The following is a 25,253-nucleotide window of genomic DNA, read 5'->3' as shown; positions in this document are numbered from 1 at the left end:
GCTTATTGTTAATATTTGCTATATACCCTCACTCCAGAGTACACTCTAACACCCTTACTGACTTACTCACTATTTATATTTATAGTGGGAGATCATCGAGCATTTATATAAGTACTGTAGTGATAGGCTACTTTGAATTTGCACAGTTCTTCCAATGGCATTGCTTCCTCCTTTCTGGCTGTGCCTATACTTGCCTAATCCAAATGTGAAGAGCTCATTTTACAAGCCTGAAGCATCTCTGCTAGTAGGCAGGCCATCTGTTGATAAATTAAGGAAGCTTTGCTCTTAATATGTCTCTATAATTGTAAGTAATAATTTTTTGAAAATAATCTATGGAATCAAAATGTGTACAAAAATAAAAATGCATGAGCTGGTCATGCAAATGAGTAAAGCTATAACACTCAACCAAAGCATTTTTTTAAGGAAAAGAATTAGCCTTTTGCTTTACCTCCATAGTTCGACTATCCCAATTGAAATCAGAGGGTTCCAGCTCCTGTGCCAGACCTAATCTGATGTGGGGTCTGGGAGGCAATCCGTAAACCAGGGAACCTTAGCAAATCCCAGTGACGGGGTTTTGAATCTGCTGGTTTCTACAGAGCCAAGACCTCATCACTGTGTTGTAGTAGGGAACCTCAGCATCTGCCACCTGTGGGCCCAGTTGATTCTCACTGTCCGCTACATCTCGTGGCAAAGCTGCAGAATCTAGTGCTACACTTCGATCTGTCCCAGTCAGTGGTAAAGTGTTAGCGCACCGACAGAAGTCATGTAGGAGGACACACACTAAAGGGTGGGGGGTCAGAGCAGGCATGATGCAAGCCAGTGTTTTTTTTCCTACACTTTTTGACTATTTAATAGTTTTGCTACTTCTGATAAACTATTTTAGCTCCGAATTCTAAGCCATTTCAGTTTATTGACACTTATTCCATATTACAGCCTCTGAGTGAATCTTTGCTGTCCCTTCCCTATTCCCTCAACAGCCTTCCAGCTATGGTATTATAGATAGATAGATACTTTATTCATCCCCATGGGGAAATTCAACATTTTTTCGAATGTCCCATACACTTGTTTTAGCAAAACTAATTACATAAATTACTCAGTAAAAATATGATATGCATCTAAATCACTCTCTCAAAAAGCATTAATAATAGCTTTTAAAAAGTTCTTAAGTAGTTTACTTAGATACATTAAATACAATCAACCCCGGCACTTTAACATATCTTACTCCTGGCGGTTGAATTGTAAAGCCTAATGGCATTGGGGAGTATTGACCTCTTCATCCTGTCTGAGGAGCATTGCATCGATAGCAACCTGTCGCTGAAACTGCTTCTCTGTCTCTGGATGGTGCTATGTAGAGGATGTTCAGGGTTTTCCATAATTGACCGTAGCCTACTCAGCGCCCTTCGCTCAGCTACCGATGTTATACTCTCCAGTACTTTGCCCACGACAGAGCCCGCCTTCCTTACCAGCTTATTAAGACGTGAGGTGTCCCTCTTCTTAATGCTGCCTCCCCAACACGCCACCACAAAGAAGAGGGCGCTCTTCACAACTGACCTATAGAACATCTTCAGCATCTCACTACAGACATTGAATGACGCCAACCTTCTAAGGAAGTACAGTCGACTCTGTGCCTTCCTGCGGACCGGAGAGAGCATGGTCCCCTGCGGCGCTCCTGTGCTACTGACCACCGTGTCAGACCTACAGTCTCCCAACCGCACATACTGAGGTCTCTCAGTCAAGTAGTCCACTATCCAATCCACCATGTGAGAGTCTACTCCCATCTCCGTTAGTTTGTGCCTTAAGATCTTGGGCTGGATGGTGTTAAAGGCACTAGAGAAGTCCAGGAATGTAATCCTCACAGCACCACTGACCCCATCTAGGTGAGAGACCCCATCTAGGTTACCTACCCATCTAGGTAACATGTCATTTTGCATGATCTTCAATGAAATCTATTTCAAACCTGTCTTTTTTTTTCATTCTACCTTCCTAACAGCTTATTTTGATAATTTTATCTTGCTCCTTCCTCCTGCACAAGAATGCATTTGATGTGATTGTGTAACCACCTTCAATCAACTGAATCTGTAACAAAAAACTCACAAAAGGCTTTTGTGTCATTAAGAAGCTGAGCAAGCGGTCTTGCTTGTGTTGTCAAATGAATTCTGTTATGGGTGGCAAATGGCAGTGAATAAAGACCAAAAAAAAGGAACAATTAGTGACTTTAACGAAAGGAAGTAGCTTCATCTCACAGCGGTTCACTTGATGGTGGAAAGAGGGGAGTGGTTGGATTGATTTCCTCAGAGCAGAGAAGGTTAAAAATGTATTAAAACTATTACGAGTTTTGATTAAGCATGTTCAAAAATCTTTCCCTATCAAAGAGTGCCTCTATGACCAGAGGCTGCAAATTTAAGATAATTGGCAAAAGTCTCAGGGAGAGGAAGAGAGGAGTTCTGATAGTGAGTTGTTAAGGTCTGAATTGTTCTGTTTGAAGTGCAGGAGGAAGCAGATTTGGTAATAATCACCAAAAGGAACTGGGGGTCAGATAAATGTACACCGGTGAGAAGAAAGGATGGAGTGGGAGATGAGTTGGATTGCTGTTGAATGCTCCAGCCAAGGTACGATAGCCCCGTCTTTGCTATCAGCTTCTTTTTAATATAATATGCACTTCTTAATCCTTTCCTGGCATTGGCTGGAATAGGAAATGGGTGAAATTCTGCAATGGGTGGCAGAGAACATCAGAGTACTCGGAGCAGGACAGGCTATTGGTGATGTTCACATCAATAGGATCTTGAAGCTGTCAACCTTCAACAGCATTCAGAGGAGTATATGGACAGGAGAATGTGCACACCTCACCCCTTCTGAAGTCAATGACCAGCTCTTTTGTTGACATTGAGGTGTGATGGTTATTCACTTTTTAGGTCAAGGAGGTATGTGTTGCCAAGTTCAGCTTTCTAACACAGCAGTTGACATTTCTAGAGTGAAGAGTTGTTTTTGAGTAAGTTAAGCTTCCAACCAATATTCTTTGCTCAGCCTCTTGTCATAAACAAGAACCAGTCTTCAGTTCTTAATGTAAATGGCAAGCAATAATCAGTCTGAAGTTAAAAGGATAGCTTTGCAAACAAACAGCACTGTCTATAGAGCACAGAACGCTGTCCCACAGCACAAGGTTGGTTGCAGTGTCAAACAATGGGGTTATGTTAATTGGGCTTGTATCAAACCAGAAAACACTATTTTGTTCAAGAAAACTTGCAGACCAGATTGATACTATCACTTAGTACATCAAATAGCTGATATGTCAAAAAATTGGAAGATTTGTATACTCAGAGGGTCACCTTTCAGAGGATTAATTGAAGGCATCAGGGAACTTTGTTCCCAGAAGCTTTTAGACCATCTGTTTGAAAAGGGCATCCAAAGAAGTATCTCTTGCATGTGATATCGCCCAAGTGGCAAAAAAAAAGCATGAATGTAAGAGAGCAGTCAGGCTTGTGAGGAATAGTCAATTAATATCAATAAGAATGACAGAAAGGTGGAGTGAACTACAATCCATTCCTCTGCCTTTGATTTCTGCAATGGACAATTCATTCATCTCCAACTTGTTGGTATGTCTTTTTAGCTTATAGGAACTGTACCTGTGTTTTGGAAATCCTTCGTGTTTTAGAAATTGTTTTAATTTGGAAATCTTTCATATGATTAAAAACCTCTGAGTTTTAAATGGATTTTGAGTATTTTATCTAAATTTGAACATGTATCACTAAAAATAAGTTAACTGTTTATTGGCTGGAAGTATCTCCTCCTTGGTAGGGAGGTGGACCCACTGCTGAAATAGTGGGTATTGGCAGATAAACTTACTGTGGAGGATAAACAGGAAAGTGATCTAGCCTTTGAAGAGTAGGTGGCTACAGTATAACCTCCCTTTAGTGAGGGTACCTATAGCTATCTGTATCTGATAGGGCTTCAGAACTTTGAGCTTAGAACTTCACAGTAAGAAAGCCCAACAACATCACAGAGAGAAAGGTGTTGTCAGGATACCACATCACTAAGCTCACTATCTGCTTTTTGTACTTCTACTTATCATTATTTGAGGTATAGCCCACTCTGTAGTATATCTGCAAACTTGTAGATAGAGTTGGAACAGAATTTGGTCATGCAGTCATGAGTGTACAGGGATTAGAGTGTGGAATTGAGGATGCAATCTTGTGGTGCACCAGTGTTTAAAATAATCATGTTGCTGCCTATAATCAAGATGTTGCTGTCTATCCTTATTGATTGTGGCCTGTTGGTCTGGATGCCGAGGATCAAATGGAATAATAGTACCGAAGGCAGAATTGTAATCAATATTCTGACGTGGATGTCTTTATTGTCAAGATGTTTCAGGGATGAGTGTAGATCAAGGGAAATGGCATCTGCTAAAGACCTGTTCCAGTGGTAGGCAAATTGCAGTGGGTTGAGATTGCTTGTCAAGCCGGAGTTGATGGAGTTGACCAGCCTTTCAAACCACTTCATCACGGTAGTTGTAAAAGCCACTGGGTGATAGTTGTTAAGGCACTGTATCTTGATTTTTCTTCAAAACCACAGTGGAAGTGGCTTTCTTATGTAACATGCTGTAAGGTTTCTCTGTAGCAGCAATGTTTGGGTTATGACTTGAGACAACGGGGTTTGGAATGCTGCTGTTCTTTCTTGTGAGCTGGAAGAGAGATTTTCACTGTCTTTTCCTGGGGAAAGATGAGGAGAGAAGACGCGAATGGAGAGAGTTGGTAGACCGCCAGACGGGGTGGACTCAGGGTGAGGGTCCGAAGGGCAGCAACGATCGGAGGAGGCCAATGGTGGACAAAGGACCTTACCAGTGAGCTCCAACATTGCGCAACTGACTGTTTAATAAGATTGGGCCCTTTTTTCTTTTTTTCGTTTCTTTACTAACCATATAGTCAAAGTAAGAATTATAAAGTTTAATCGTTTAATGGCAACAACATTGTGTACTATTTGTTATTTTGGGGTACTGATTTGTAACAGGGGGCACATCACTCAGCATCCCCCCAAGTGAGATTTCTTTAGTTTGGTCGGGCTGGGGGCTATCACCGCCTATATTAAGCCGCTAGCCAAAGTGAGAGTTGCACTTAACGCAGGAGAGAACCACAGCCTGAAAAGGGAGAGGTGAAAGATATCTGCAGGTACCCTGCCAGCTGATTTGCACAGGATCTAAGGACACTGCCGGTGATCCCATCCTGTCCAGATGCTTTCCCGGGGTTAACCCTCTGAAAGACTGACCTTATGCCTGCGACAATGACAGTGGATTTATATGCACTGGAGACTGTCAGGGTGTATGGTGAGGTACCCATTCCCTTCTGTTCAAAACATGCGTAGAATGCGTTAAGTCCATTAGGAAGGGATGTGCTGTTGTTGGTGATGCTGCCCGACTTTGTTTTGTAATGTGGTAGAGTAAGAGATGAGTGATGCTGGTGGAGTATGAATGAATTTATTGAAGAGGTAATAGAAATATTACTCTGGAAATTTTATACATTTTATTTGCAGCAGGTATCTGATTAAATCCCTCAAAGAAGACTTCAAAGTTCAAAGTACATTTTACAACCTTGAGATTCATCTCCTTACTGGCAACCACAAAACAAGAAACCCAAAAGAACCCATTTTAAAAAAAAGTCCAACAAAAAAAAAACACAAATAGTGCAAACAATAAAAGCAAGCAACAGCATTTGGAACGAAAGTGAATCCGTAGACACGAAGCCTGGAACAGCCAGAGCAGGCCCACAGCCTCAGGCTTAGTTCATCACACAGTGGAGCAAAACGTAACAAGGCTTGCAGACATGCAGATCGGAGCCGGCCCTCAGCCTCAGCCTCAGGGCAGTACAGAGCAGACCAAATGTCTCGGTGCAGTGAGCAGAACTGGCCCCACCCTTGCCATCAATCCTGACAATCTGCCAAGGCGTTTAAATCGTTCAAACATCGGGTTATCCCTCGCTCTAAGTTGATGCATCTGAAAATGCTATAACTTGCTGATGGATTTGGGAAATTGCCTGGGCATCAGTTGACAGAGAGGAGGGTTAATGTTCAGGCACCCGCATTGGCAAGTTATTACTGGGGGTATGTAATAGAAATCTCTGTAAGGGCCTCAACTATTCATGTTTTTATAAACAGCTTAAATGATGGAATAGAAAGTGAGGTATTTATCTTTTCCAATCACTCAATGGATGGTAATGTAAGAGGTGCAGCCAAAAACATTGTGTTTTAAAGTGATTTTAATAGTTTTGTTTTCCATTCTGTTAATAAACACTCAGTGGCTACTTTATTAGGTACCTCTTATACCTAATAAAGTAGCCACGGGTCCTCCGCTGTTGTAACCCATCCATTTTAAGGTTTGTTATGTGTACTCAGAGATGCTCTCTGTACACCACTGCTGAAAAGTGTGGTTATTTGAGTTACTGTCACTGCCCCGTCAACTTGAACCAGTCTGGCCAATCGCCCCCGACCTCGCTCATTAAAAAGGCTTTTTTTTGCGCACAGAACTGCTGCTCACTTTTTTTTTATTTTTGCACCATTCTCTGTAAATTCTAGAGACTGTTGTGTATGAAAATCCCAGGAGATCAGCAGTTTCTGAGAGAATTCAAATCTCTGATACGTCTGGCACCAACGATCATTCCACAGTCAAAACCTATTAGATCACATTTCTTCCCCATTTTGATATTTAAACAACAGACCCTCTTGACCATATCTGCATGGTTTTATGCATTGAGTTGCTGTCACATGATTAGATATTTGCATTGAGGAGCAGGTTTACCTAATAAAGTGGCCACAAGTATGTATATCACATCCATTTCAATGATGCTAAATATGAGTCATCTGCAAAGGCAAGATAGAGACTTGCGGGAGAAAGTCTAAAGGGATCTATTAATGTCCATCACTGTTGCTCATTAAATCCTCCACAAGTGAAGAACGTAATGAAGCACGTGGAAGGCTGATGTACATATGGAAAGGGACTGACTACAAGGAGACACAAATTATTCTAAAAGCAAGAGATTCCACAGATGCTGGAAATCCAGAACAGCACACACAAAATGCTGGAGGAACTCGGCAGGTCAGGCGGAGACCCTTCTTCAGGACTGGGAAGGAAGGGGAAGACACGTGACTATAAAGGTGGGGGGAAGGGAAGGAGGATCAGCTGGAAGGTGATGTGTGAAGCCAGGTGGGTTGGAAAGGCAAAGGGCTGGAGAAAATGGAATCTGATAGGAGAGCAGAATATAAATTATCGTAAGACCTTAACATATAGGAGCAGAATTAGGTCATTTGGCCAAGCAGGTGTGCTCACTAATTTTCCCTCTCGGCCCCAGTTTCCTGCCTTCTCACTGTATCACTTCATGCCATGACCAATCAAGAATTTATCAAACTCTGCCTTAAATGTACCCAATCTTTGCCTCAACAGCCACTTGTGGCAATGAATTCCATTGATTCACCATTCTCTGGCTGAAGAAATTCCTCCTCATCTCTGTTCTAAAAGGATGCCCCTCTATTCAAAGGCTATCTCCTCTAGGTCCCAGAATCTCCCACCATAGGAAACATCCACTGTATCGAGGCCTTGCAACATTCAAAGGGTTTCAATTAGGCCTCCCCTCATTCTTCTGAAATCTAGTGAGTACAGGCCTAGAGCCACCAAATGCTTTTCATATTGGGATGATGTTTTTGCAGGGAAATGTACTATGGACATGTGGTCGATGTTTAAGGATCTCTTGCAGGATGTTAGGGATAAATTTGTCCCGATGAGGAAGATAAAGAATGGTAGGGTGAAAGAACCATGAGTGACAAGTGAAGTGGAAAATCTAGTCAGGTGGAAGAAGGCAGCATACATGAGGTTTAGGAAGCAAGGATCAGATGGGTTTATTGAGGAATATAGGGTAGCAAGAAAGGAGCTTAAGAAGGGGCTGAGAAGAGCAAGAAGGGGGCATGAGAAGGCCTTGGCGAGTAGGGTAAAGGAAAACCACAAGGCATTCTTCAATTATGTGAAGAACAAAAGGATGACAGGAGTGAAGGTAGAACCGATTAGAGATAAAGGTGTGAAGATGTGCCTGAAGGCTGTGGAAGTGAGCGAGGTCCTCAATGAATACTTCTCTTCAGTATTCACCACTGAGAGGGAACTTGATGATGGTGAGGACAATATGAGTGAGGTTGATGTTCTGGAGCATGTTGATATTAAAGGAGAGGAGGTGTTGGAGTTGTTAAAATACATTAGGACGGATAAGTCCCCGGGGCCTGACGGAATATTCCCCAGGCTACTCCACGAGGCAAGGGAAGAGATTGCTGAACCTCTGGCTAGGATCTTTATGTCCTCGTTGTCCACGGGAATGGTACCAGGGGACTGGAGGGAGGCGAATGTTGTCCCCTTGTTCAAAAAAGGTAGTAGGAATAGTCCAGGTAATTATAGACCAATGAGCCTTACGTCTGTGGTGGGAAAGCTGTTGGAAAAGATTCTTAGAGATAGGATCTATGGGCATTTAGAGAATCATGGTCTGATCAGGGACAGTCAGCATGGCTTTGTGAAAGGCAGATCGTGCCTAACAAGCCTGATAGAGTTCTTTGAGGAGGTGACCAGGCATATAGATGAGGGTAGTGCAGTGGATGTGATCTACATGGATTTTAGTAAAGCATTTGACAAGGTTCCACATGTTAGGCTTATTCAGAAAGTCAGAAGGCCTGGGATCCAGGGAAGTTTGGCCAAGTCGATTCAGAATTGGCTTGCCTGCAGAAGGCAGAGGGTCGTCGAGGGAGTACATTCAGATTGGAGGGTTGTGACTAGTGGTGTCCCACAAGGATCTGTTCTGGGACCTCTACTTTTTGTGATTTTTATTAACGACCTGGATGTGGGGGTAGAAGGGTGGGTTGGCAAGTTTGCAGACAACACAAAGGTTGGTGGTGGTGTGGATAGTGTAGAGGATTGTCGAAGATTGCAGAGAGACATTGATAGGAAGCAGAAGTGGGCTGAGAAGTGGCAGATGGAGTTCAACCCGGAGAAGTGTGAGGTGGTACACTTTGGAAGGACAAACTCCAAGGCAGAGTACAAAGTAAATGGCAGGATACTTGGTAGTGTGGAGGAGCAGAGGGATCTGAGGGTACATGTCCACAGATCCCTGAAAGTTGCCTCACAGGTAGATAGGGTAGTTAAGAAAGCTTATGGGGTGTTAGCTTTCATAAGTCGAGGGATAGAGTTTAAGAGACGTGATGTAATGATGCAGCTCTATAAAACTCTAGTTAGGCCACACTTGGAGTACTGTGTCCAATTCTGGTCGCCTCACTATAGGAAGGATGTGGAAGCATTGGAAAGGGTACAGAGGAGATTTACCAGGATGCTGCCTGGTTTAGAGAGTATGGATTATGATCAGAGATTAAGGGAGCTAGGGCTTTACTCTCTGGAGAGAAGGAGGATGAGAGGAGACATGATAGAGGTGTACAAGATATTAAGAGGAATAGACAGAGTGGACAGCCAGCACCTCTTCCCCAGGGCACCACTGCTCAGTACAAGAGGACATGGCTTTAAGGTAAGGGGAGGGAAGTTCAAGGGGGATATTAGAGGAAGGTTTTTCACTCATAGAGTGGTTGGTGCATGGAATGTACTGCCTGAGTCAGTGGTGGAGGCAGATACACTAGTGAAGTTTAAGAGACTGTTAGACAGGTATATGGAGGAATTTAAGATGGAGGGTTATATGGGAGGCAGGGTTTGAGGGTTGGCACAACATTGTGGGCCGAAGTGCCTATAATGTGCTGTACTATTCTATGTTCTATGTTCTATATGACAAGCCATTCAATCCTGGAATCATTTTTGAGAACCTGCTTTGAACCCTCTAGAGTGTCAACACATCCTTTCTAAGATAAGGAGCCCAAAACTGCTCACAATACTCCAAGTGAGGCCTCACCAGTGCTTTATAAAGCATCAGTATTACATGCTTGCTTTTATATTCTAGTCTTCTTGAAATGAATGCTAACATCGCATTTGCCTTATTCTGCAGAAATGTTTTGGGTATTTTGAGTGGAAAGCCTGTTGCCTAGTGAGCTTCGCTAGCAGGTGCTGGTCTCTGATGACAAAGGCTTATCGTTGGAAGCGGATCACTTCTCATAACAGGAGCTAGCTCAGCGACAGCAGAAGTTGATGATGAAATTTATCATCGACTTTGGTGCATCAGCAGAGTCTCTGGTCCATTGAAGGTGGAACAAGCCTCATGAACCACTGCTAATAACTATGAGAAAGCAGCGACAAGAATAAAAAAACAACCCACTTAGTTGAAAATTAGGGCTTGAAATGGTTAAGATGGAGGTCATATTCATTGTAGAAGTATCACGTACGACAAGCTGGAGGAACTCCGCAGGTCGGACAGCATCCGTGGAAACGAGCAGTCAACGTTTCGGGCCGAGACCCTTCATCCTGCTCGTTTCTACGGAAAAGCAAAAGCTTTTTTAGGTATGGAAAGAGAAAGAAGATAGTTAAGAACAATGTTGGGCCCTTGAAGAATGAATTGGGTGAAATTGTTATGGGAAACAGAGAAATGGCAGAAGAATTTAATAAGTACTTTAGATCTGTTTTCACTAGGGAAGACACAAGCAATCTCCCAGATGTATGGATGGGCCAAGGACATAGGGTAACAGAGGAAATGAAACAGATTGACATTAGGAAGGAAACGGTGATGAGTAGACTGATGGGACTGAAGGCTAACAAATCCCTAGGTCCAGATGGTCTGCATCCTAGGGTACTAAAGGAGGTGGCTCTGGAAATTGTGGATGCATTAGTAATCATTTTCCAATGTTCCTTAGATTCAGGATCAGTTCCTGAAGATTGGAGAATGGCTAATGTTATCCCACTTTTTAAGAAAGGAGGGAGGGAGAAAACAGAGAACTATTGTCCTGTCAACCTAACATCAGTAGTGGGGAAGATGCTAGAGTCCATTATTAAAGATGAAATAGTGGTATATCTAGATAGCAGTGATAGGATTGGGCCGAGCCAGCATGGATTTACCAAGGGCAAATCATGCTTGACTAATTTATTGGAGTTTTTCGAGGATGTAACCAGGAAGCTAGACAAGGGAGATCCAGTGGATGTAGTGTACCTTGATTTTCAGAAGGCATTTGATAAGGTCCCACATAGGAGATTGGTGGGTAAAATCAAAGCTCATGGCATTGGGGGGAAGACATTGACATGGATAGAAAACTGGTTGGCAGATAGAAAGCAAAGGGTAGCGGTGAATGGGTGTTTCTCGGAATGGCAGGTGGTGACTAGTGGGGTGCCACAGGGCTCGGTATTGGGACCACAGCTGTTTACGATTTACATCAACGATTTAGATGAAGGCATTGAGAATAACATCTGCAAGTTTGCTGATGATACTAAGCTGGGTGGCAGTGTGACATGTGATGAGGATGTTAAGAGAATTCAGGGTGAGTTGGATAGGCTGAGTGAGTGGGCAGATACTTGGCAGATGACGTTTAATGTGAATAAGTGTGAGGTTATCCACTTTGGGAGTAAGAACAGGAAGGCAGATTATTATCTGAACGGTATAGAGTTAGGTAAGGGAGTAATACAAAGAGATCTCAGAGTCCTTGTTCATCAGTCACTGAAGGTGAATGAGCAAGTGCAGCAGGCAGTGAAGAAGGCTAATGGAATGTTGGCCTTTATTACAAAGGGAATTGAGTACAAGAGCAAGGAAATCCTCTTGCATTTGTACAGGGCCCTGGTGAGACCACACCTGGAGTATTGTGTACAGTTTTGGTCTCCAGGGTTAAGGAAGGACATCCTGGCTGTAGAGGAAGTTTGGCATAGATTCATGAAGTTAATTCCTGGCATGTCCGGACTGTCTTACGCAGAGAGGTTAGAGAAACTGGGCTTGTACACGCTGGAATTAAGGAGATTGAAAGGGGATCTGATTGCAACATATAAGATTATTAAGGGATTGGACAAGATAGAGGCAGGAAATATGTTCCAGATGCTGGGAGAGCCCAGTACCAGAGGGCATGGTTTAAGAATAAGGGGTCGGTCATTTAGGACAGAGTTAAGGAAAAACTTCTTCTCCCAGAGAGTTGTGGGGGTATGGAATGCACTGTCTCAGAAGGCAGTGGAGGCCAATTCTCTGGATGCTTTCAAGAAGGAGCTAGATAGGTATCTTATGGATAGGGGAATCAAGGGATATGGGGACAAGGCAGGAACCGGGTATTGATAGTAGATGATCACCCATGATCTCAGAATGGCGGTGCAGGCTCGAAGGGCCAAATGGTCTACTTCTGCACCTATTGTCTATTGTCCAGCTTGTTGTACGTGTTGCCTTGACCACAGCATCTGCAGTGCACTTTGTGTTTATTGTTAAAGTCTGGGAAATGGTGTCAAGGCTGGGATGATTTAAGGAAATAGTCATAGAGAATCATGTCAAAGTCTCTAATTCCTTCAATACTATCTCTGTTTAGATATTGTTGTTCCAGAAAACATCCATTTTTGAGAGAAATGGTGATGCAGTGTGAGAGTGAAACTACGCACTCAAAAGTGTCAGGCATAGGAAGAACAAGCTATTGCTGATTATCACATTCCACTCACCCTCTGCTGATCAATAAGCTCTCTTCCAAATTAAAGTTCTCTTGGAAGAAACACTGAAGAGGCAAAGGGCGGAGTGGGCAATGGGCAGGTCACCATTACCCTCAAGATGGTACGGGCTTCAGTATTTGTTCCATCGGTGTGATGAGGGTCAAACAATAAGTAGGCCTTCCAGCATCACCCATGCCCTGGAAGTATCTAATCCCCATGGTAGATGTAACAGAAAGAATGATATTTTATGTTTCATGATCTTAAATATATGGTAACAGAGGAAAATAGTTACTGCATTGTGCACAGAATAAGATTGTTTTATTTAGTAGGAACAACTCATATTTAACTCACTCATGTACTCTCATCTCCAGTTTTTATCGTTATGACCACTACCAAAATCACCTGCTGTATTTTTTTTTAATTAGTACGTTTCATTAACAGTGACACCAAAATGTCCAGATAGGCTATCCTTTCCAAATTTCTCCATGAGCAAAATTCACTGATCTAGTTAATTAATGAAGAGCTCTGTCCCCTTTAAACTGCTCGGGTATGTGGCCGCGCTGTAACTGAAATGTTCCCGCACACGCAGCCTTTGTCACCGCGCAGCTGGAATTTTATTTTCTATAATGTTAATATTAAAGTGTCGTGCAGTTTCAGGCCGTGTAAAAATTTCCCGCTCGGAGCAATAGTTGGTCCACACAGCTGTTTAAAAAAAAATCGAGAAGGAACGTTGGAAAGAAAACTAAAATTCTGTTTCCCTGAAATGAAGTTCTGACTCCCCCCCACCCCCCCATCTGCCTTTGGATCATCCCTGTCTGCAGCACAGCACAGAATTATGTGGCTTGCCTTGCTCTCATCTCACTCATTCAACAACCAACCAGTGCATGTTATGTAAATTGTTATGCTTCAGGAGGTGGTTAACAAACCTACAGCTGAATGGTTGTCATGGCAACAGCTGAAGGTCCTGCCTTTTATCTTATATGAGGGAATAATGTTCCATTTCCTGGGGTGGCAGCAGAGAGGATGGGTCCAGTCTAGTGCCGGTGGGTGTGGTGGTGAGACCTAAAATTTAAATAGCATGGAGCAGATAAACTGATGGGCAGTAAAGTGTTCAGTTGAATTCAGTCTTAGAGGCAGCAGCTTTTCCTCAGTCATGCCAGTTCTTAAATTTGATGCTGAGTCACGAGAAGGTATCCCAAAATCCTCCTGTTATAAGCTTCCATCAAAGACTATGGAGGAAATAGAACACACCTGCCCACAGCCTCATACGGTGAGTCAAATAATTGATATCTATGATTATATTAATCTGAGTGGTTTAAGTGCCTATTTGCTGTTCAGCATTATCAAGGAAAATGGGCCAGTGACAGCATGTGCCTCTAAAGGGTTTTCAAACAAATAGTTCGGTTTGTTGTGACCCTTATTGTGCATTTAATGTGGCTGTTAAATGAACCAGCTTTATTTTCAGTATGTCTAACTGCTCTGGGAGACTGCATTCCAAGGCGTTCCAGAATCAAAATATGTCCAGGAAGGAAGAAAACCTGTATAAGCCAATGCTTCAGGATTTCAAAAAGCAAACATATGCAGTAGATTGAAAAGGTTCTTTATTCACTTGAATAACTGATTCTTTGAGTCCTGCAGCATATAAACTTAATAATACTAACAATTGCTTTTGATGTACATGTCATTTTAAGCCTGTGGTGTGAAGCATAACAAATATGTTAATTAATATCTCAAATTTTTATGCAAAATATAAACTATTATCTCATCACAGATTAACCACGTTGTCATCAGAATGGAAACATTAAAAATAAATTCATGACTTCATCAAGATGAGGCCGTTACTCAGCTGATTCTGCAGAGAATTAGGAATGAATAATTTGTGAAAAGGGAATAGAAGTCCTAACAATGGCAGCATCATTGTACATTTTTAGCCTGTGCATGTTGGTGTGAACATTGATGAATAATCTAGATCCTAGGAGTTAACTGAAGAAAGACCGGAAGTATCTGTTGATGAAGAATAATAAATAGAGGTGATAAATCACTTGCTCTCCGCAGCCTATCATTGACAACCCAGAGGCGACAAAATGTCGCTCTTCAGAAGGGTAGATTGGGTGCCTTGATTAACTAATCAAACCTGTAACAGAGCCGAAGCAATTGAACACATTTTCAGAGGAAATGTGTGTCACCATTTTACTGAGGATACACTAACATCTGCTAGAAGTACACAGAATAGACAGATGATATCATTAATCATTGTGCACCTGTCATCTGGTGTCATTGCTGCCATTTTGGAGCTTAATACTCCAACTAATGCCTTCCCTTAACCACGCTCAGTTGAACACCTGTCCAGCAATGGGATTAACCAGCCCATCTCCTTATCCTCTCCACACAGATTGTCCAAGGGTACCATTGACTTATAACAGTTACTGTACATACTGATTGGTTTCTAAAGACTGTTGCTGTGATTACCTAAGTGGCTGTTTCAAGAGTACTTCAAAGTTGCTACTGTCCATGTGAAAGTGGTGTGACTGATACTAAAGGATTCCTGTTGAGTCGGTATTTGCCAATATTCTATCAAGCTTGTATCTGGAAATCAGAAGAACCCATGGAAATTCCAAACATTTAGTATTAGGACCCAGTGTGGAGTAGACTTGCAGATTTTGTGTGATATTTACATTTTGTTGTAAAGGTTATCTTTTAGCTCAGTGTTGTGTTCAGTGTGTTTGCCATCATTTCCAAAACATTGGATATTGCAGACCTCAAGTTCAAATTCCAGCCTCTATCAAGCCAGTCAGAAAATAAATAATGAGTAAGATCAGATATCCTAATGTATTTCCTTCATTAGCTTAATATTTAATTTAAGGTTATGAGTGTGCATTGCATAAACAGGGATGTACCTTGGGTGAAGATAGAACTGGGAACTTTAGTTTCCCAGTTAGAAAATAGAAGGGTATGAGTACAAAGTAAGGGTGAAGAACAGATTAATTAAAATACAAAACAGGCATATTTTTAGACAAAAAGCTGGTGAAGAGCAAGAAATAAGGCTGTGTATTAACCACTGCTTTGTGCAGCAGCCTACTTTCTGAACAAGATTCAAAAATGTTTAATGTCATTTCCAGCACACAAGCGTAAAGGAGTGTTACGAACCCCGTAACTGGGTCACTTACCAGCAAAGATAGAGAGGTCCGTTGAAGTCTGATGGTACTATTTTTAACAGTATTTATTAGTAAAAATACACAAAAATAATATCAATGCAAACATACAGATAATATACGTCGTCAATACTAAATCTAAAAGTGCGGGTATAATAATAATCAATAAGAAATAAGCTCTATCGTTGTCTAGGGGATAATGTATTGTCCGATGGAAATATAAAAGTCACTCAGTTCATTCAGGCTGCAGCCTTTTGGTTGTCGCTGTGTTGCACTTTGTTGGAGAGAGAGAGAGAAATAGGAATAGAATGGGAACAGTTACCGCTGCGGGTTTTCCAACCTTTATGATTTTGATCCTTCGGGAGTCCCGTTGGGGTGGCCGTTCACTTGTGGCCTCTCCTTTAGCTAAAGCCGTTCTTCCGTGGTGAGGCCGCCAATCCCAGGCAAAGGGAAAGGACGCACACGAGCCCCCCACCGGCTGTCGCTATTAAACACTGTCACGGGATTTCTAGCGTTTCTCCTGGTGCGTCTAAAGGGGTTGTTCCCCAGACCCTCTTTTATCCTTACTCACGGGGTCTCAGATGTCAGTCAGGTTGGGATGATGCAATCCCTCAACCAGCCCACTCTGGTCGTCCCCTGAGGGGCTTCAATGAATAGTACAGTACTCAATACACAATTCCGTCTCCAAGAGACAATGGCCGTTATCCGTGGCTTTGTCTCGCTGAGGCCAGGACACATTCCAAAACCTTGTGGATTCTCTCTCATTTCCTGGGTCCCAGACCCGAATTAATAGCGATCTTGCGATTCTCAAAAAGGAGGGGGCGACTTTGTACCCTTCGGCCCCTCAGAGTTGTGGCACATTCGTAACATGAGAATGAAATAATTGTTACTCTGGATCTGATGTAACACAAAAAAGAGCACAATAGGACAGAGAGCATAATAATAAAATCACAATAAATATTAATATATATGCATAAATTGATTGTATGCCCATAAAATGACACGAGGTACAGGAATGTCTACATATGAGATCATGGTGTTGGATCATTCAGGAGCGAAATGTCCATGATGCTCATATCTGGAAGTTACTACAACAATAGAAAACAATGCAGGATGATCACATTCTAAGTCCATGATGCAAATATATAATAATATCAAATATAATATATGCTGCAAACAAAAATTTCTACTGTCAACCTCAACCCCTACATCTTTCCTTAAAGCTTGAAAATCTTAAATATTTACAAGGAGTCAGGAACTAAAGGTTCCTGAACATTGGTTAAAACAGAACAATTTTGAAAGTAGAAGGCTGAAGGGTGGACTTTCTAAAATCGTGAAGGGATTTTGAAGCAATTGATGTAGACAGAGATTATGGGAGTAATAATCATTGGATAGCCTCATTAGATTGAATAAGAAACTCAGGATAAATATCTTGACAAATTATTGAAGTAAAATTATAATTTATTTTAAATGACAATTTGTGGACACCACATTGGCATGCAGTTAATATGTCAGTATTACAGTTCGGGGTATTCTGGAGCTGAATTCCAGCGCTGTTCTGTATGGAGTCACTGTGGAATGTGTGGGTTTTACCTGGTGCTCTACTTTCCTCCCACAGTCCAAAGACATACCGGGTAGGTTAAATTGTCACTGTAAGATGACCCATAATTAGATTAGGTTTAATCAGGGTTGTGGGGTTGCTGTGGCAACGTGGTTTGAAGGGCCAGAAGGGCCTACTCCATGCTGTATTACTTGTGTAGCTGGATCCTGGACTTCCTATCAGTTCACCGGCAGGTGGTAAGAATGGGCTCCCTCACCTCCACCCCTCTGACTCTCAACACAGGAGCCCCTCAGGGCTTTTGCTCCCTGTATACCCATGACTGTGTCGCCACCCACAGCTCTAATCTACTAATTAAATTTGCCGACGACACTACATTGATTGGCCTAATCTCAAACAATAACAAGGTGGCCTACAGGGAAGAAGTCATCTCTCTGACACAGTGGTGTCAAGAAAACAACCTCTCCCTCAGTGTCGCAAAAACAAAGGAGCTGGTTGTGGATTATAGGAGGAATGGAGACAGGCTCACCCCTATTGACATCAATGGATCCGGGGTTGATAATTCAACCTTAAATTGGTTAAGGTGACTTCTCTAATAAAATTGTATAGACCATTTATTATATACAGTATGTTGACACATAGTAGCAAAGTAAGGAGAAATATACCCGCTCATTACTGTTCCAGTAGCCAAATTAAATAGTGTAATATTCAGAGCATCCTGTGAAATATACTAAGAAGCATAAATAGTTGAAACTCAGAACAGGAGTTAATTGATCTGCGATGAGTCTACCTGTAGCTCCATTCAGTCTGCCAAGAGTAGTTGGAGCTGAAAATGGAGCATCCAGGAGGCAGAGAACGTAGTAGACAGTATGGCAAGTGAGCTGGTCTTTCTGCAGATTCAGGAAGAAGTAGGTGAGCATCAGGAAGGGTAGACAGGTAGTGCAGGAAATTCCTGAGATTATACCCCTCTCTAACAACTGTGCCTTGCGTTGGATACTGTTGGCGAGCGTGTCCTTCCAGAAGCAGAACTGGAGCAATAGCCCAGTTTGTGGCCTCATACTATATAAAAGGTGCAAATAAGACTTACATTAAGTAGGGATAGTGGTAGTGGATTCTACTGTGAGCGGGTCAGGTAGATTCTTTGACAGCAAAAGAAAGGCCAGGTTATATGTTTCCTCACTGATGCTTGGGTCAAGGATATCATGGAGCAGCCTAAACAGGAGAGTGAATAGCCAAAGATTGTGGTGTGCAAGTACCAATGACATATGTAGGGGGAAGGGGGAAGTCCTGCATCATTAGCTCAGGGAGCTAGGTAACCATTTTAGCAAGTAAGACTTCATATGTTGTAATCTCTGTATTGCTGCCAGTGCTGTGACCTGGTCAGTACTGGACTAGAAAGATAAGTCAGATGATTGTGTGCAGGAAAATGGCCTTTAGGTTCTAGGATGATTGGGACTGGTACTGGGGAAGATAGGACCTGTCGTGGGTGGGACTAACGTCCTTGCTTAGGGGGTTTGCCAACACTGTTGGTGAAGGGAATGCAGAGTACTTGTCCAGATGGGTGGGAACAATCACCTGGAGGAGAAATAATACAACCAGCAGCAGCTGTTGTATGCACAATCAAGGTAATTGAAAGCTAATCTGCATCTATTTTACAGCAAGGAGTAATGTAGATGAACTCAAAGCTGTTATCAACATTGAAATCTACAATATTGTTGCCAGCACTTTGACGTGGTTGAAGGACAGAATATCCAACTCTATACTCGCAAGGAATAAAATTTCCCGAGAAAGTTGTACCAACCTAATTAAACTAATAATTAAATGCCTAACTAAATTAATCCAGTCTTCCTGAACAAACTCCATATCCCTGCATTCCCTGCACATTCATAAGACCATTGCATCTTGGAGCAGAATTAGGCCTATCAAGTTTTCCCTACCTTTTCTTCATGGCTGATCCATATTTCTGCTTAGCCCTAATCTCCTGCCTTCTCCCCATCTCGCTTTATGCCCTGACCAATCAAGAATCTATCAACCTTTGCCTTAAATGTACATAAAGACTTGGCTTCCACAGCTGCCTGTGCCAAAGGATTTCACAGATTCACCACCCTCTAGCTAAAGAAAGCCCTCCTCATCTCCATTCTGAGGCTGTGTCCTTTCATCTTAGACTCTCCCACCATAGGAAACATCCTCTGCACATCCATTCTATCAAGGCCTTTCACCATTCAGTAGGTTTCAATAAGGTCACTCCTCATTCTTCTGAATTCCAGTGAATATAGGCCCAGAGCCATCAAACACTCTTCATATGACAAGCCATTCAATCCTGGAACCATCTTCATTAACCTCCTTTGACTCCTCTCCAGTTTCAGCATATCCCTTCTAAGATAAGGGGCCTGAACCTGCTTTCAGTACTCCAACAGTGGCCTCACCAGTGCTTTATCAAGTTTCAATATTACATCACTCCCTCACTTTTTCTTAATATACAGTATTTCTGTTTTTGCACGTTTTTAATCTATTCAATATATGTAATTGATTTACTTGTTTATTATTATTATATTTTTTCTGCTAGATTATGTATTGCATTGAACTGCTGCTGCTAAGTTAACAAATTTCACGTCACATGCCAGTGATAATAAACCTGATTCTAATTCTGATTCTGACATCCTTGCTTTTATATTCTAGTCGTCCTGAAATGAATGCTGATGTTGCATTTGCCTTTCTCACCAGACTCAACCTGCAAATTAACCTTTAGGGAATCCTGCACAAGGACTCCCAAGTCCCTTTGCATCTCAATTTTTTGTATTTTCTCTCCATTTAGAAATTAGTCAACCCTTTCATTTCTTCTACCAAAGTGTATGACCATATACTTCCCGAAACTGTATTCATCTGCCATTTCTTTGCCCATTCTACTAATCTGTCTAAGTAGCCTCTCTACTTCCTCACCTATCCACCTAGTTTCATATCATCTGCAAACTTTGCAGCAATGCAAATCTTTGACAAATAATGTAAAAAGAATTGGTCCCAACACACACCTGTGGAACACCACTAGTCACCGGCAGCCTGTCAGAAAAGGCTCCCTTTATTCCCACTCTTTGCCTTCTGCCAATCAGCCACTGCTTTATCCATGCTGGAATGTTTCCTGTAATACCATTGGCTCAGCTTGTTAAGCAGCCTCATGTGTGGCACTTCGTCAAAGACCTGAAAATCCAAGTACACAACATGAACTGATTCTCCTTTGCCTATCCTGTCTGTTACTTTTTCAAAGATTTCAACAGATGTGTCAGGCAAGATTTTCCCTTGAAACCATGCTGACAACGGCTTGTTTTATTATGTGCCTTTAAGTACCATGAGACTATATCCTTCATAATCGATTCCAACATCAGACTAACTGGCTAATAGTTTCCTTTCTTCTGCCTCTCTTCCTTCTTGAAGAGTGGAATGACATTTGTAATTTCTCAGTCTTCTGGAAACTTACCACAATCCAGTGATTCTTGAAAGATCATTACTAATGCTTCCACGATCTCTTCATCCACCTCTTTCAGATTCTGGTCTGTACACCATCTGGTCCAGGTGACTGATCTACCTTCAGACCTTTCAGTTTTTCATGAAACTTATCTCTAGTTATGGTAACTTCACATACTTTATGACCTCTGACACCTGGAACTTCCACCATACTGCTTGTGTTTTTTACAGTGAAGACTGATCCAAAATACTTATTCAGTTTGTCCACTATTTCATTGTCCATCATTACAGCATCTTTTTATAGGTCTAATATCCACTCTCACCTCTCTTTTACACTTCATGTATCTGAAGAATGTTTTGGTATCCTCTTTAAAATTATTGGCTAGCGTATTTTCATATTCCATCATTACCTTTTTAATGACTTTTTTAGTTGTCTTCTGTTGGTTTTTAAAAGCTTCCCAATCCTCTAACTTTGCACTAATCTTTACTCTGTTTCATGCCCTTTCTTTGGCTTTTATGTTGGCTTTGACTTTTCTTGTTAGCCATGGTTGTGTCGTCATTCCTTCAGAATACTTGTTCCTCTTTGGGATGTATAGATCCCGCACCTTCCAATTTGCTTCCAGAAATTCCAGCTATTGCTGCTCTGCTGTCATCTCTGCCATTGTTCTTTTCCAGTCAATTCTGGCCAACTCCTCTTTCATGCCTTTGAAATTCCCTTTACTCCACTGTAATATTGATACATCTGACTTTAGCTTCTTCTTCTCAAATTTTAGTGTGAATTCAGTCATAATATGACCATTTCCCCTGAGGTAAAGTTTGCCTTGAGTTGTCTATAATCAATTATAGTTCATTGCACAACACCCAATCCAGAATAGCTGATCCTCTAGTGGGCTCAACAATGATTTGCTCTAAGAAGCCAACTCGTACACACTCCTGAAATTCCCCCTTCTTCCAATCCAGCACCAACATGATTTTCCCGATCTACCTGTATAATTGAAGCCCCCCCATAACTATTGTAACATTGCCCTTTTAGCATGCATTTTCTATCTCCTGTTGTAATTTATAGGCAACATTTTTACTACTGTTTGGGGGGGGGGGGTTCTGTATAAACTTCCATCAAGGGCTTTTTACCCTTGCAGTTCCTTAACTCTCTCCACAATGATTCAACACCTTCTGACCCTATGTCACCTCTTTCTAATGATTTGATTTAATTTTTTTACAAACAGAGCAAGGCTACCCCCCTCTGCCTTTCTTCCTATCCTTTCAATACAAAGTGTATCCTTGGTCATTAAGCTCCAGCTATAATCTTTCAGCCATGATTCAATGATGCCTACAACATCATACCTGTCAATCTGCAACTGTGCTTCAAGTTCATCTACCTTATTCTGTATACTGTGTGTATTCAGATACAACACCTTCAGTCCTGTATTCACCCATTTTGATTTTGTTGCATCATGTTCAACCTTTTGATTCCTAACTTTGTCTGAGGTCTTACCAACATCTGCCTCCACGACCTCTAGTTCCCATCCCCCTGCAACTCTCATTTAAACTCCGCCGTGCAGCATTAACAACCCTTCCCACAAGGATATTAGTCCCCCTTCAGTTCAGGTGCAAATTGTCTTTTCTGTACAGGTCCCACCTTCCTTGGAAGAGAGATCAATGATCCAAAGATCTTATGCCCTCCCACCTACACAAACTCCTGAGGCATGTGTTAAACTGTGTAGTCTTCTAGTTATAGCCTCACTAGCACATGGCACAGGTAGCAATCCTGAGATCACAACCCTGCAGGTTCTGCCCTTTAACTTAGCACCCAACTCCCTGAGCTCGCTATACAGAACCTCGTCTCTCAACCTACCCATGTCATTGGTACCTACATGGACCATGACTTCTGACTGTTCACTCTCCTACTTAAGAATGCTGATGACTGGATCTGAGGTATCCCAGACTCTGGGAGGCAACATTCCATCTGGGAATCTCATTCTCACCCACAGAACCTCCTGTCCATTCCCCTTACTAACGAATCTCCTGTCACCACAGTGTGCCTCTTCTTCCCCCTTCCCTTCTGAGTCACGTCTTGAGTTCATGTGCCTATCTAAGAGTCTCTGAAATGTCACCATCACGTTTGCCTCCATCACCACCTGGTAGCACACTAGAAGCACCCACCACTCTTTGTGTCTTTGAAACAAAACTTGCCTCCTCTCATCTTAAGTGCATGTCCTGGGAAAATGATACCAGCTGTCTCCTCTATCTACACCTCTCATAATCTTATAAACTTCTGTCAGGTCTCACTTCAATCTCTGCTGCTCCAGAGAAAACAACCCAAATTTGTTGAACCTCTCCTTACTGCAGTGTCCTTTAATCCTGGCTGTATCTGGCAAACCTCGTCTGCACCCTCTTCATAGTCTCCATTACCTTCTTATAATAGGGTGATCATATTTGAATGCAGTACTCCAGATGTGGCCTAACCAAAATTTAATAAACCTGCAACATGACTTTCTGACTCCCAAACTAAGTGCCTGGACAAATAATGACAAGCATGTGATTTGTCTACGTTACCACCTTATCAACTTGTGCAGCAATTTTCATGGAGATATGGTCATGGACTTGGACTCCAACATCCCTCTGTACATCAATGCTGTAATTCATCCTGTACTGTCGATTTACATTTGATCTCCAAACTGCAGCACCTCATACTTAGCTAGATTAAACTCGGTCTGCCACGATTGCATTCCTTCATTATTGAGGGAGGATATCCAAGAAGGCTCTGGAAACAAAGTAGAGATTAGAAACAAAAAAGGTGTTATCATTTTTGCCTACCTTCCAGTAGTCAACAGGAGGCCGAGGAACAGATATTTAGGCAGATATCAGAGAGAAGCAATAAAGATACTTGACTGAATTCTTTATATCAATGATGGCAAAACAGCAGGTGTGATTTGCATGGAATTAAGTAAGGCCTTTGACAAGGTACCACTAGGGAAACTAGTTCAGAGTACCGTCAAACTGAAGCTTCAGTATAAGTGGTCCACAACAAATTCTGTAATCAAGGTTTCTTAACTTAATTTACCTGTCCATTTGAATCAAGAATTAATGCCTATTGAAAATTTAGTCTTGATTCCAATTACTTAATTTCAATGAGTGCTAAATTCAATTCCCTCCCAAAGCTGGGCTCTGCCAGAAAAAACCTACTGGAAATGAACTTACTGTGGATAAAACAGACAAGGATAAATAGCTAAAGGTTCTTTGTTATCCATCTTTGCCTTGTAGGATTTGGGAAGTGCATTCACTGAAGAGTCTGAACCAGAGTTTGTGGAAAGAATACAGGTGTCACAGTGTCACAAACTATGACCAATGACCATCTTGACCAGCAAGGCTAGGAGAGGAAGAAACAGCAAATTGCCAGAAATTAATGATCAATTTATTCTGCTCCACCATTAGTTCTGCAAAAACAACATTTCCCCTCCAGTCTCCCCAGGCTGTTCATGAAATTACTGGTTTTGTAAATTAATTAAAAGTTATCTCACAATTATTGCTGTAAGTAAGCTTGTAAAGGACTGAAAGGTACGAACTTCTGATGGCCTAATCAACCCTCTTGCCCTGGAAATAAACTATAATTGTTGAATTTCGTTTCTTTAGGTTTAGGTTCTTTAAGTTGTGTAGGTTTGCAAATCTTTAAGTTTTTTCATTTTTTCTCTCCCTCTCTGTTCTTCCCCTCTGTCTTTATTTCCATCTTGTTACTTTATGGTCTACATCTGATTTGATATCTTATTTAGTCCTTCCCCTAGTTATTCCTGAATCCTTTACTCTCAATGGTTAAGAGGTCAAGGGTTTTTTTTTGTTATTCACCATATTCCTCGTGTCCCTTTGGCTGTTGCAGTACAGTTATTAACTGGAATTGCCCATCAACATTTTCCGACTTTACCTCAGAATTACTTGCCCAACTGGTGGGGTTGATGCAACATATCCTGCAGTAGAGTGCCATCTTTTCTCATGGATAAGATTCTTCAAAGATTTCCATCCAATCAAATCCAGGTTTACTGTTGAGGAAGCAAGCAATGTTCAAGATAGAATTTCGGATAACTTATTTCCTTATAAGCCTCAGGACACTGTTAATTTCAACTGAATAGGCTCATTTTTTTCAACAAGCAAAGCCAAAGTAAAACATTGGCTTAACTTCAGTGGGAATTGTTCAAATTAGAATATGCTAACAGAGTTTACCTCATGGTTTGCACTAATTAAACAAAGGGACAACAAATAGCAAATACTTCTCCCTGGGAATTTACATGGGAGATTTCTCATGGGAATTCAGCCAGAACCCAGTAAGGACAAGGTCAAAGGTTGAAATGATTGCATGGGTTTCGTCCGGGTGCTCCGGTTTTCTCCACATACTGGTTAGGGTTTCTAAGTAATGGGTATGTTATGATGGTGCTGGAAGTATGGCAACATTTGCGGGCTGCCCCCAGTACATACTTGGACTGTGTTGATCGTTGATACAAACAATGCATTTCAGTATATGTTTTGATGTGCCTGTGAC

General features: G+C 41.8%; 1 protein-coding gene across 5 annotated transcripts in view; it reads left to right on the top strand.

The window, feature by feature from the left end:
- Positions 1 to 25,253, top strand: part of pcyt1ba (phosphate cytidylyltransferase 1B, choline a) — a 96,728-nt gene that overhangs the window by 15,240 nt on the left and 56,235 nt on the right. For 2 of the 5 annotated variants that reach the window (XM_073045626.1, XM_073045622.1), the window contains exon 1: positions 13,572 to 13,823. The exons of the other annotated variants lie outside the window; for them this stretch is intronic. In XM_073045626.1, the coding sequence (XP_072901727.1) occupies positions 13,707 to 13,823 (117 nt within the window). In that variant the 5' untranslated portion in view covers positions 13,572 to 13,706. Of the gene's footprint in view, positions 1 to 13,571; positions 13,824 to 25,253 lie in introns of those variants that run through there. 5 annotated transcript variants of the gene reach the window in all.

Source organism: Hemitrygon akajei, chromosome 5, assembly GCF_048418815.1.
Source record: "Hemitrygon akajei chromosome 5, sHemAka1.3, whole genome shotgun sequence".
Lineage (NCBI taxonomy): Eukaryota > Metazoa > Chordata > Chondrichthyes > Myliobatiformes > Dasyatidae > Hemitrygon > Hemitrygon akajei.
The sequence above is the reverse complement of the archived record's forward strand: the minus strand, read 5'-3'. Positions and strand labels throughout refer to the sequence as shown.